General features: G+C 52.3%; 6 protein-coding genes across 6 annotated transcripts; 4 read left to right on the top strand and 2 right to left on the bottom strand.

The window, feature by feature from the left end:
• Positions 1–499: 499 nt before the first annotated feature.
• On the top strand, positions 500–1,235 carry Z517_11898 (uncharacterized protein; the record flags this gene model as incomplete). Its single annotated transcript, XM_013423480.1, has 2 exons — positions 500–594; positions 914–1,235. The coding sequence occupies 2 exons, from the start codon at positions 500–502 to the stop codon at positions 1,233–1,235; spliced, it is 417 nt and encodes a 138-aa protein (XP_013278934.1).
• An 831-nt stretch (positions 1,236–2,066) lies between these two features.
• Z517_11897 (uncharacterized protein) lies at positions 2,067–2,357 on the top strand (the record flags this gene model as incomplete). Its single annotated transcript, XM_013423479.1, has 1 exon — positions 2,067–2,357. One exon carries the CDS (start codon positions 2,067–2,069, stop codon positions 2,355–2,357), a length of 291 nt encoding a protein of 96 aa, XP_013278933.1.
• A 657-nt stretch (positions 2,358–3,014) lies between these two features.
• Positions 3,015–3,947, top strand: Z517_11896 (uncharacterized protein; the record flags this gene model as incomplete). The annotated part of the gene is made up of 1 exon (XM_013423478.1): positions 3,015–3,947. The coding sequence occupies one exon, from the start codon at positions 3,015–3,017 to the stop codon at positions 3,945–3,947; it is 933 nt and encodes a 310-aa protein (XP_013278932.1).
• Positions 3,948–5,385: 1,438 nt separating this feature from the next.
• Positions 5,386–5,856, top strand: Z517_11895 (uncharacterized protein; the record flags this gene model as incomplete). Its single annotated transcript, XM_013423477.1, has 1 exon — positions 5,386–5,856. The coding sequence occupies one exon, from the start codon at positions 5,386–5,388 to the stop codon at positions 5,854–5,856; it is 471 nt and encodes a 156-aa protein (XP_013278931.1).
• A 608-nt stretch (positions 5,857–6,464) lies between these two features.
• Z517_11894 (uncharacterized protein) lies at positions 6,465–8,077 on the bottom strand (the record flags this gene model as incomplete). The annotated part of the gene is made up of 2 exons (XM_013423476.1): positions 6,465–7,376; positions 7,436–8,077. 2 exons carry the CDS (start codon positions 8,075–8,077, stop codon positions 6,465–6,467), a joined length of 1,554 nt encoding a protein of 517 aa, XP_013278930.1.
• A 979-nt stretch (positions 8,078–9,056) lies between these two features.
• Z517_11893 (uncharacterized protein) lies at positions 9,057–11,201 on the bottom strand (the record flags this gene model as incomplete). Its single annotated transcript, XM_013423475.1, has 3 exons — positions 9,057–9,925; positions 9,990–10,481; positions 10,535–11,201. The coding sequence occupies 3 exons, from the start codon at positions 11,199–11,201 to the stop codon at positions 9,057–9,059; spliced, it is 2,028 nt and encodes a 675-aa protein (XP_013278929.1).
• Between the last annotated feature and the right edge of the window lie 386 nt (positions 11,202–11,587).

Below are 11,587 nucleotides of genomic sequence, written 5' to 3'. Positions count from 1 at the left end.
CAGGTCATGGGTGACGCTGCCCTATTCTCACATGCGGCGCAGTTTGCCCTTCCACGCCTGCCTCGTAGGGCGGCACCATCTGTGCCTGTTCCCGAGTTGCACCTCGCTTGCTCTGGACAGTTGTATCGCCCCTGATCGCCCTGCAAGTCTCCACGAGAAGCATCAATTGGTAATGCAATGGTTTCGAACTCCCTGGATGCCAATCCATATTGTCCATACCCACCCATCGCAACCAGTCTTGACGGATTGTGAGTGTAGTCGTAGCAACATACACCACATCCTGATACCAAGGCTGAACCCCTGCATTGTAGCTCCTGACGGGAGAAAGTCTTCTTTCTCCAGGTTGGCGGGTCGTGAACGCTGCGTATCTTCTGTTTACTCCGACCTTGACGGACTCAGCTTATTTTCGGGCGTCCGCAACGGTTTTCCAGATTCTCTATGGCAAGCCGTAACGTGCCTTGGCTCTGAACACAACACCATTCTTCAATCCAGACCGCCAATGCCGGTAGCGATCTCATTTGACGACCTCAAATACCTTGGGGGCGGCAAATCAGGCACTGTGTACGCGATCGACGACAAAACAGTCCTCAAATCGTATACAGACCCTTACGACGGCGAGAATATCGTTGAGCAGCATGCATATGACCGTCTAGGAGCACATTAGAATATTGTGAAATACCTAGTGTGACTCCAGACGGTTCAATAGTTCTTGAACGTGGACAGGTCCTCCGGAACGTATGTCAACAGCGGGGTGCAGACTAGATACCACTATGAGGACAGATTCGCTTGCTGATGGATTTCGCAATGGATTACAACACGTACACGAAAAGGGGATAATACACTGCGATGTCGGATGTCAGAATGCCATCTTGGTGCATGATCGGCTTAAGATAATTGACTTTGAATGTTGTAGCATCGATGGTGCTGGGGCCGGTTCCTGTTACGGGTGGTTCAGTTATCGACGATCAACACCGAGTACAAGCATACAGACCGACATTTTCGCATTTGGATGCATGATCTACGAAGTCATGACTGGCCAGCCTCCTCATGAAGACCTCGTGGCGAACGAGCATCGAGCACAGCTCGTCGAGCAACGATCCGCCGAAGGCCAATTTCCTGATGTTGAAAGCCTGCCTTTGGGAGACTTGATACACAAATGTTGGCATGGCACTATCGGTTCGACGCAAGAGTTGGGCAAGACATTACAAGCCGCAGATCGTTGGCATTTGGAATGAAATGTGTGTAGGATACTGCTCGGGTGATGGAAGGGTAGGATGAGGCCATTGCAAAGCGGCTGATCGGGTCTTCTGTCCATCAGATGATTCAGCAAGATGATGATCAAGGTATCAGCTGTCACGCCTACTCGACTCTCTACCTCGGGCAGTCAAGCTGGGAGAGGCGGTTTGAATTTTGGTCAAGCAGATGTGGTCGGCGCCTCGCATCTCAGCGATCCACAGCTTGAGCTCATGTCACGAGAGACGTCTTCTTTCAGCATAATGTTCCGTCGTCTGCAGCGGATACGCTGGTCAGAGTTCGATTTCAGCGACTTGGTTGTGTGATGCCTCGGTAGGAGCTCAAAGCCCTACTCCGTCCCTGTACGACATGGGCTTCTCTGTTCCGAAGTCGTCATGGCGGGAGCAATTCCGAGAGTTTCAAACAGCACAGCTCACCACTCACCAAACCTATCCGTCCATGGGGCGCAAGTCAATAATAATCCAGGACGAGCCCCCCCCCCTCCCCCCGATTTGCACATACCTGATGTTGTAGCTAATTAGTCGTGGAACTTCATATATTGGACTTCAGGCACATGGCAGGCAGACATGGATCAACCTACCGTAACTCTATAGATTTACATCCATGAGAGGACATTGCCCACCTCTGGAGGGTCTACCAACAGAGTGTTGAATGCAAGCCGCGGAGAGTGATGTCGCTTCAACAAGAGAAGAGGGTATTAAACCGAAGTGGTCATCCTCTGGGAGCCAAAGACAAAGTCGACATAACAAAAGCTATTCTCAAGCTATCATCATCGGATATCAAAACTTGGAGGCAACACAAACGACAAGAACATGCCGACCTCCCATGAAGCGAACCATAAACACAGATTCTATCAGCACCATGATCACATCAAAACAGATATTGCGACTGTGGAGGACGCTACGTGCAGGTCGTCTGGAGTCAAAGAAATCCAGCAAGTCAACGGAGGGTGGTTGATAAATTACGATGGAGACGAGAGCGACTTGAAAAGCTTCTTCCGCGAGGGTTCAGTTTGGAAGAGAGTATTCGAGTCTGACGACGACGAGGTTCTCTGCATGAAGATCGTCACGCCTACAAAGCCTGAGAAGTTAAATCAGCAGTGACTTGTATCAAATATCCTCGGCGGATACATGTCGCAGTAGCGAGGGACAAACGCACATTCCATGGCAACTTTCGTTTGAAGCATCCAACACTCAACCCCCTAACAGTTTCCCAGTCCATTGCTGAAAAAGGCTCCGGGATCGCGTGCGGGCGGCAGTGTTCATGGATCCGGTACGACACGAGAATCAAGAGAGAAGGAGAGTGGATGGCATCCAGACCAGTCTGTTGCCGGCACCTTGTGTGGGCCATAAACCAAAAGGAGGAGAAGGTCATGTCAATCGTCTCAGAAGAAGATTTCAGAGACCGCAAGCCTAATATTCCAATGAGGTTTGCTGGCTGCCATCGGCCTCAACTAGAAGACGGTGGGCTTCGAGGCTTCCTCGCCATGTAAACCTCTGCTGTAATGGTGATCCGACATTGATAGCGACAACGATATATTCGATTTATTCGATTTAACCACATCTCCGTCCGCCACTTTTAGTAACCACTAAGAATGGCAAGAGTTTCAAGCAATAGAGTCACGTGGGGAAACCTAGCGGGGTATGTTCAAATGGTGGGGTTTGGAAGTGCCAGCCTAGCCGAGTTTGATAGTATTGTATCTCTACTGCGAGTAGAAGAGTTACAGAGTGCCTCTACAAACCCTCATCGAATATCAGATCATGTCTTCTGAGAAAGAAGTCGAGGTCATCACGACCGCTTCGGTGCTTGCCACAAGACTAGCAGAGTGGGTCAATCATCCTGGAAAGCCACCTTCATTGTATATGGACATAGAAGGAGTCAACTTGGGCCGCCATAGATCTATCTCGCTCATCTCGATTTACGTCCGCCCCCGAAACAAGGTCTACGTGGTCGACGTCGACGTCCTGGGGAGGGAAGCCTTTTTGACGACCGACGGCGAGGGCAACTCTCTCAACAATATCCTAGAATCCCCTATTTCCCCGAAGGTCGTATTTGACGTCCGAAACGGCTCCAATGCACTATTCGGTCTTTTCAAAACCTCCCTCAACGGTATCGTCGACGTCCAACTCATGGAATTGGCCCTGCGAAAGGGTTCAAAAGACCACCTCGCGAGCTTTAGCAGCTGCGTGCAAAAACAACATCGTGATTTATCGGATACAATGAACGTGGTCAACTTGGGAGAAAAATCTGATGGCAAGCGTTCTTTGGGGACGGGAATGGTGCGATACAGTGCACGGAAGGCGACGATGTTGGCATCCCTGTGGGATATCTACAGCGTCGGACTGAAACCGCCCGATAAAGCCATGTGGCGCTGTCTCATCCGTGAAACCACCCAAGTACGCATCCACGCCTCTCAAAGACCCCAATACGACCCACAGAGCGAGAACAGAATGCGGAGTTCTTGGAATCAGGAGTTCATTGAAGAGTACTCGGACAATTGGAATGATGACTTGTTGTTCATGATTAGTGATGGGATGGTCTATGACGACGAGGAGGATCGGTGGGTTGATGGCGGAGAGCAAGACTACTGGGTTGACGACGAGCTTGACGAATATTTTGATGATTACCCCGACACAGCTCGTGACTGCATTGGCTGGGAAGAAGACATGATCAAGAACGGGTCACCCTTCTAGCTCGTGTAAGGCTGGATTCATCGCCGGCATCTGCAACTTTCGGGGTCACGTTCAGCAGGACTTTCTCATATCTCAAGGTAGAATAGGGGCTTGGTTAATAGCCGAGGATCTGAATATTCGGTGGAATTACACCCCTTCGCGACATTCTGCCTCCCAATACTGCCCACAATACGCCGCTAGGTAGACGGTCATCTCCACCGAAAACACTGCTCAACCATGCCCGAATGTGGCAATTTAAGGACGTAGCTTGGATGAGATGATGATTCGCTATACAGCTAAATCTGTGCACACTCAGCAAACAGCCTCTCATTCGTGAAGACAGATGAAAGATCAACGTTCATTCATCCTGCAAAGGTTGACACATCCGCAATTACAGGACAGCACAAGGCCACTGTGCCACTACCGTTCGAATTGCTTCAAAATCCCTTGTACCCGAGCATTGTAGTCAGGGGGATTAGCGAGGTTAAATGCACCCCAGAAAAGCTTCTTGTGTGTACTGCAAGCTTTGGGTTTTCTTGTTATGGCTCGTTTTGCGCCACGATTAAACTGTAAATTCCAGACAAAGACGGAAAGGTGGCTGGGTGGCAGGTATTCTTTAGCTTTTTTGTTTGCAACACATTCCCGACAGTCAAACTCAGTGAAAGCAGCTATGAAGCTTTCAAGATCAAAAAGAATGACAAGTTGTATGTTGGCCCATTCTGCAAGAAAACTTCTCCAATAGATGCCAGTCATTTCAACCCACTGGGCCAGAATGCCTGCGAATATGCTCGCTCACGATGCCGGGATCTTCCATGAGGCCGTCAATCTAGGGAATTGGCCGGGTGGTCTCCAGTGCAAATAGGGCACTCTCTCGGTAGATTGGTGTCTTGAACATCTTGTTGCGTCTTGCGTACGGCAACATACATTGATCTTTTGAAGTGATCGACGGATATGCATTAGCTGTGACGGAAGATGCGCCCACGTGGCGACAGATCGCAATGCGGGGTGATGCTTGGCGAGCTGAGGCTAGGCACCCACCAGGCACCCACGAGGCGACCAGGTGCCATGCTTCATCTCAATGGCGATGATTGGTCACGATGACTTGGGCCAAAACTCCTTCAACATCCCCAATGCTCGCTTTCAAGGAGAGAAGTCGTTTTCCTTTGCTTTAAACGCTGGCATCCTTTCCAACTGCTATCGTGGGAATCAACCTTTTCGTGGCCAGTGCAACTCTCTGACGTCTTGGGCAGGTAGTTTCTGTATCACGACCAAGGGCGGCGCAGAAGCGAGCAGCTTCAACGTCGGTGGAAGGTAGCCCACGATATAAACCGACATCTGTTACCCCTCGTCAACAAAATACTGTCTTGCGCACATAAAATCTAGCACTCGAATTTTCGGGGGACTGATCCCCCCTTCACGGCATAGAATCTTCTTCTCTCCTTTGTCTCAGTTTCCAGAAATGTCCCTCTCGCAGCACGCCGTCAAGGTCATCCCCTTCTTCACCTCCCCCCACCTCCCCTCCCTTTTGACCTTTTACAAAACCTACTTTCCGGACTTTACCATCTCCCCCCACCCAACCGATACGACAGACCCGACCTTCGCGTCCATCTGGACGGGACCCGCGGCCGCGGCCAACATATACATCATCCAGGACAAGAAGCGAGCAAGGGGCAGCTGCATGATCATGATCGACTCGGTGACTGCGCTGGAGGAACTGTACGCACGACTCGTGACGCAGGGGTTGTTGCGGCCTTCTTCAGACGCGGCTGCGTGGACGGGGATCCCTGTGTCGGCGTCTACACCTGCATTGGTCCACCCGCAGCAGACTCGCCTGGGACCGTGCGAGGACAAACCATGGGGATATCGCCAGTTCGACCTCGTCGATCTGCACGGCAATTTGATCGTCTTCTTTGCGTTTCTGGGCGAGTAAAAGGAGTCTCAAGGAAGATTCTTGGACACGACTGGCCCGGGCTAGGCGTTTTGTCGGTCGCATCGTGTGGACCATGGTCAAAGTGAAGTGTGGTGGAATGGAGGGACGGAGTATGTACTAATGTACTTTGTAGGGTTCAATGCAAGAGAGGCGGGTTCTGAATACCAAAGGTCAAAGAGGATAGCGCAGAAAGAAGTATTGAGGATTATTAAAAAAAAAAAAAAAGAAGGTGGACAGACGCTCAGAGCTAATAGGGTTGAAATGACAGAGGACAGAGGACAGTACATATAGGTAGAGAGTATAACAGGTAGGAGAAGACATGTTGTCTCAATGATATGGTATCAATATGAACATCATGGTGCATGCAGGGAGGGGGCCTTGCTTGCTTGCTTATTGGAGACTCTTTGCCTGATATATAGATGTAGTTGGCCTCGTTTCAACTCAAACTCGACCCAATCCACGGCGTCAGGGCATCAGGGTGTGTCAAGAGGAGTAGAATATCATTTCGAGTACGAAACCCAAGGATCCCTGCTAGCACCTCTCACTCTTCACTCCTCACTTCTCATTTCGATACCCCTATCTAAATCATCCTCCTCCTCTGGCTTCACTCACCTCTTCTTCAAGGTACAGATGACCCCGTCCTGCTGGACGAACCAGTGATTACACGTCTGCCACTCCCTCTCGGGGTACGTCAGCTCGACGTCAAACTGCCTGAGCAGCTCGGGGACGACCTTGTGGATCTCCATCCACGAGATGTTGCGGCCGATGCACTTGCGGCTGCCGGCGCCAAAGTTCAGTTCCCAGATGTTGTCCATTTCCTTGACCTGGGCCTCGGGCGCGGTCAGCCACCGGTCCGGGTTGAAGGCGTCGGGGTCGCGACCGAAGACGGCTGACCGGTTCGTGACCCACGGGTTGATGCCGACGATCGTGCCCGCGGGGATGTGGTGGCCGTGGACGGTGAGGCCTTCGGCCGGGACGTGGCGCTCCATGAGCAGGCCGACCGAGGGGTGGAGACGCATGGATTCCTTGACGACGGCGCCGAGGTAGGGCAGCACCGTGGTGGCTTCCTTGAAGGTTATGGGGTGGCTGAGTCGGCCCTGTTTATCCGCGCTGTCGATCTCATCGACCAGGCGGGCCATGCACTCGGGGTGGCGGCAGAGGAAATACACAATGGCGCGGAGGGCGATGGCGGTCGTGTCGCTGCCGGCAAAGACGTTGGTCGAGAGGTGGACCACGATGTCCCGCGTGCTCATCTTCAGGGGGTCCGACGACTTGACATATGCCCAGCGACTCAGCATGTCACGGCCCTCGACGTCGGCGTTGATCAACTCGCCGTCTCGTTTGATGCTGGCCCGTCCGTTGATCGCCTTGAGAGTGAAGACGAGCACTTGGTTCCACGTCTCCATGGCGGGCATGAGCAGGGTGAACAGCGGGTTGCCCAGGAGGGCGTGGTGCAGTTCAGGCACCTGGCCACAGAGTGCTGCGTACGTGAGCATGCCTTCAATCGCTTTCATCATACCCTGCGTTTGACGGTCAGTAAAGAGGCCGGTCGTCCCGATGTTGATCTGGCGACACTCACATCGACATCTGTACCCTGCTCGAGGAACCCGAGCTTGCTCGCGAACGTGACCTCTCCAACGACATCAAAGGCAAAGTATTGGAGCCAGGCACCGAGGTCCACCGGTTCTCTCTTGGACGCAAATTCATCGAGGCGATCCATGAACAGAGTGACGCAGGAATCGATGGCTGCCTCTGACTGCAACAGGTTCGGCATGCTATACGCGGCTCCGATCTTGCGCTTCTCAATGCGATGGTATTCTGGGTCGCGGGTCGAGAAGAGGTTCATCTCGGGCTTTTTCTTCCACGAGACACACTGGATCGGATAAAAGGCGGACTTTGTGAAGTTCTCCTTGATCCCGTAGATGACGGGTATCAGCGAAGGGTCGGAGATGGACACATGGTTGGGTCCGATGCGAACCACGGGGCCGTACTTCCTGTGGAGGTCGATGGCCGTCATATGAGCTTGTCCTTTGTAGACGTCATACAGCCTCCACAGCTTGGTGTAGGCCGCGACTGGAGGGCCGGGAATGCTTCTGAGTCCTGGTCTGAATCTGTTGTAGAGCAACGAGACAACCAGCAGGCCCACGACCAAGAGAACAGGGTAGGTAGCAACAACATGCTTGGTAGAAGAAATGAGACTGGTGAGAGCAATTGAAGACATATTTTCAGGTGGCATGTCAAGTCCTGTAGAGGAGAAGAAACAGGAACCAGAAGTGCTGGATAGTAGTTCTCATCCGAGAGAGGCTCCTTGTGACTTCTTTTTGTATTGTTTCTGCCTCCCTCTTCCAATATCCCTTCGGATAATGCACCAGTGGCAACATGCCCCAGACACACTGACTCCATGTTTCCATCTCGTCCGTCTGTCAAATCTTAATGTTGGTGATTGGCCGTGGATGGAAATCAACGCCCGCGGATTGGAGCGTTTGGCTGAACCTTGGCCGGGCTAGGCGAGAGGCTGTCCCCTCACTCAGATCCGGGGCCCCCCCTTCTCCGGCGACGAGTAGCAGTGCAGGAGTTAGGAGAAACATTCAACGAGCAGAGTTGGAAGAGCTATCGCGTGAGTGGCATGCTTGCGGGTCTGCAGCAAAAGTATAGACACTTGTGGGTTTCTTGGAGCGACTCGGACGAATCTGATCAAAGGGCCAAGACGATGCCTCCATTTACCCGACTCATTGAATGCTGTGCGAGCCGCACAATGATCCACTGCGCGTGTCATGGTACGATCCTTGCCAGACACGACCAGAACTTGGGTAAAAGGTCCACAGCCCCGGATCCGAGGCAGGACTTTACAATAACCGGTTGTCGGAAGATGTATCGAACTTGAAGTACCTCCACGTGGAGAGAGCGAGCAAGCTCGGAATCCTTACCTAGTGGTGCTGGTATAGCAGGGGTTGAAGTTGCAGGAACAAGACCAAATTGAAACTTGATGTCTGAAGCTGAAGACGCTGGCTCATATATCAATTAACTGCAGACTTTGCTGAATAGAACCGCTACCACACCTCTGCGGGACAACGTCAACTGTGGTTCCGTACGGCGCGAACCTACTCGAATGTGGGCACAGGAAGGCTCAACAAGATAGGAGGAGGACACCCTTCCCCAGTTACCCTGATCAGCACGAGACTCGGGAGGTACCATGAGTGCTATGCGGGTGGTTTCTCGTAGGCCGAAGAATATGCAGCTTTTTTGGCCATTTTCACATCCATCTCCCTTATGGGGATGTCGTCGTATCTTTCGGTGCTCTGGAGCGTCCCCTTTGTCGTGGGCACCCCATTCTTGGTCGTTACAACGCAATGGCGGCAAAAGTCCAGCAGTGGGAATGAAGTGGTGTCGGGGACATGGCTGAATCTCTTGGTGAAAACTCCCCCTCCCAGTGCCAAAAAGCACAATATCAATACAAACCCGCTCAGGATCACGTAGGCGATAACAGACGCCAGTCCCACGACAATCTGATTTCTGCTGACGGTGAAGTAAACAGGGCTGTTGCGTTTGAGTCCGGGGGGAAGATTGATGTTGTCGTAGTTGGTCAATAGGATATTGCTCGGTAGCTCCGAGACCGCCTGCCGTTCAATGTAGCCTGTCTGGCAAAAGTAGACGGGTATTGCCAGCAGTGCCTGTAGCGCATTGACCGCCCTGGTCTGAAGGGCCGGGCTATGTGGAGAGAGTTCGGTAATCGAGTTCAGCATCGAGGCGATCATAGCTGGGAACATGAATTTACCGGCTCCCAGCCCCAGTATTTCCAGAGTGGTGGACGTGGTAAGATCTGTGGAACTCGCGAGGCCCAAGAAATTGTCCCATGCTTCTAATAGATCCGCCGACCGGAGTGGTGCCACTGTCTCTGGCAGTGTGCTGAAATCGTGGGAGATGATAGTGCCATTGAGTCTCGAATATGCAATCTTGGCCTGGCGGAAAGTTGAGGAAAGCCTCGTGGTCCAAGCCGGGGTGGAATTCCATGTCGACTCCTTGCCACAGCTCCCAGTGAGGGTGTCTGCATAGCTGCAGCTTGATATTCCTACAGAAATGTCAGACAGTGACCATATCAAATTGCAAGCACAACAGAACCTAGCTTCACTTACTGGCCTCTATTTGACTCGGGGCGACGTTTTTTGCACAAAGCCTGAAAGCCCCCAGTGTAGATCCCACGGCCTCGGTGTAATACGTCCGACATTCTGTGCCAGTTTCAAACACCCACTTTTGGTCTCCCTCCGTGAAGCGAAGAACATAGCCTTGGTGGTCCTCGACGAGCCAGGAGTCGGCTCGGGGATGAGCATCTGTTGTTATCTGTGCAGCTATCTCCTCCTGTCCTGCTGCGAGGTAGATAGCTCGCTCACACGTTTTTTCACCACGCACAGTAACCGAAGGGGAACAGGCTCTTCTGCGATCAACATCTGAGATGTCTACCGCGTGTGTGGGATCGTCCAGAAACTGGCTGAAAGAGGCTCCGAGGAGTATATCGGTAAAGGGGGATAACGTGACGGCGACGCTCGTGTTCAAGGACCCAAGCCCGAATCCCAGGGGCGCGACTGTCTGGCCCACCTTGTCGAATCTGAGGACTGTTCCCACTTCGCCTGTAGAGCGTCAGTGATATTCGACTCCAAAAAATTAAGAGGGGATGATTCACTCATGATCAAGACTCCCAATATCGGTAACAAGGCCACAGCAAGCAGCCTGAGGGCTCCCCAGAGCCTTGTCCCAGCTCCGAAGTTTGCCCCAGCAGTGATTTGTATCAGTCCCAATATTCCAGTTCCCGGTTGAAGGCACAAGAACTCAGCCAGCGGGATGCCGTCTTCGCGCACGGTCAAAAGCCATTGCAGCAGTTCAAATGCAGAGGCCACGGTAATGGCAAGGAGGAAGCCCGTCACCTCAGACAAGGCTCGGAGAACGAAAATGGCATTGCTCGGAGACGAGTTGATGAAGTCGCTCTTCCATAGACCGGGTCTAAGGGCGTACAACGCTGTCAGCATGAGCATTATGACAGTGAGACATGCCGGAATCCATGCAAGTGCAATTTCCTTCCTCTTGGTCGCTGTTGGGACAACGCTAGGAGCAGCGTCCGATGGGGTTGCTTTTGCATTGTGACTTCCTGAACTCGAGGCTGTTTCTATCACTGTATGTCCGTTGCCATCTTTTTTGTCGACGTGTGGAACTTGGGCTTCGCCGGCCTTTGCAGACGGCGGAGTCTGGTCTGTCGCCGTGGATAGTATTGGAGGGAGATGAGCCTGCGCGTTATCCTGCAACGATGGATCCCGACCTGAGTCGTGAGACCTGGGTCGCTCAGATAGTGCCATATGCCCGTCTCTGCTCTGCTAAAGAGGCAGGTGAGAGAGCATGCATGGTTGTAAAGATCGAACATCAACTAGAAGGATGGAAACTTTGTACGTGACATGGTGGTCTAAGAGGTCTTCCAGCTTGTCAGGCTGAACCGAACAAAGACACGGCACAAAAAGACCAAGGGGTAGGACTAGTTGTGGAAAATACAAGGTTGAGAAGTGTCACTGGCCCGTTTTGCTGCCAGCATGTGCGTGGTGGAAGTTTGCTGTCTCGTATTCGCCAACATGGGGACCTATGAGGCCGAGGGGTTGATGAAAGGGCCCTGTTCTCGACCGTTCTCGATGCAAAACGGCCCAGCCACTTTCAAATAGTCGCACAAACCAGTATGTCTCAATCGGTTCCC

This window comes from Fonsecaea pedrosoi (genome assembly GCF_000835455.1).
Source record: "Fonsecaea pedrosoi CBS 271.37 unplaced genomic scaffold supercont1.8, whole genome shotgun sequence".
Classification (NCBI taxonomy): domain Eukaryota; kingdom Fungi; phylum Ascomycota; class Eurotiomycetes; order Chaetothyriales; family Herpotrichiellaceae; genus Fonsecaea; species Fonsecaea pedrosoi.
This window is presented reverse-complemented; position numbering and strand designations above follow the sequence as displayed.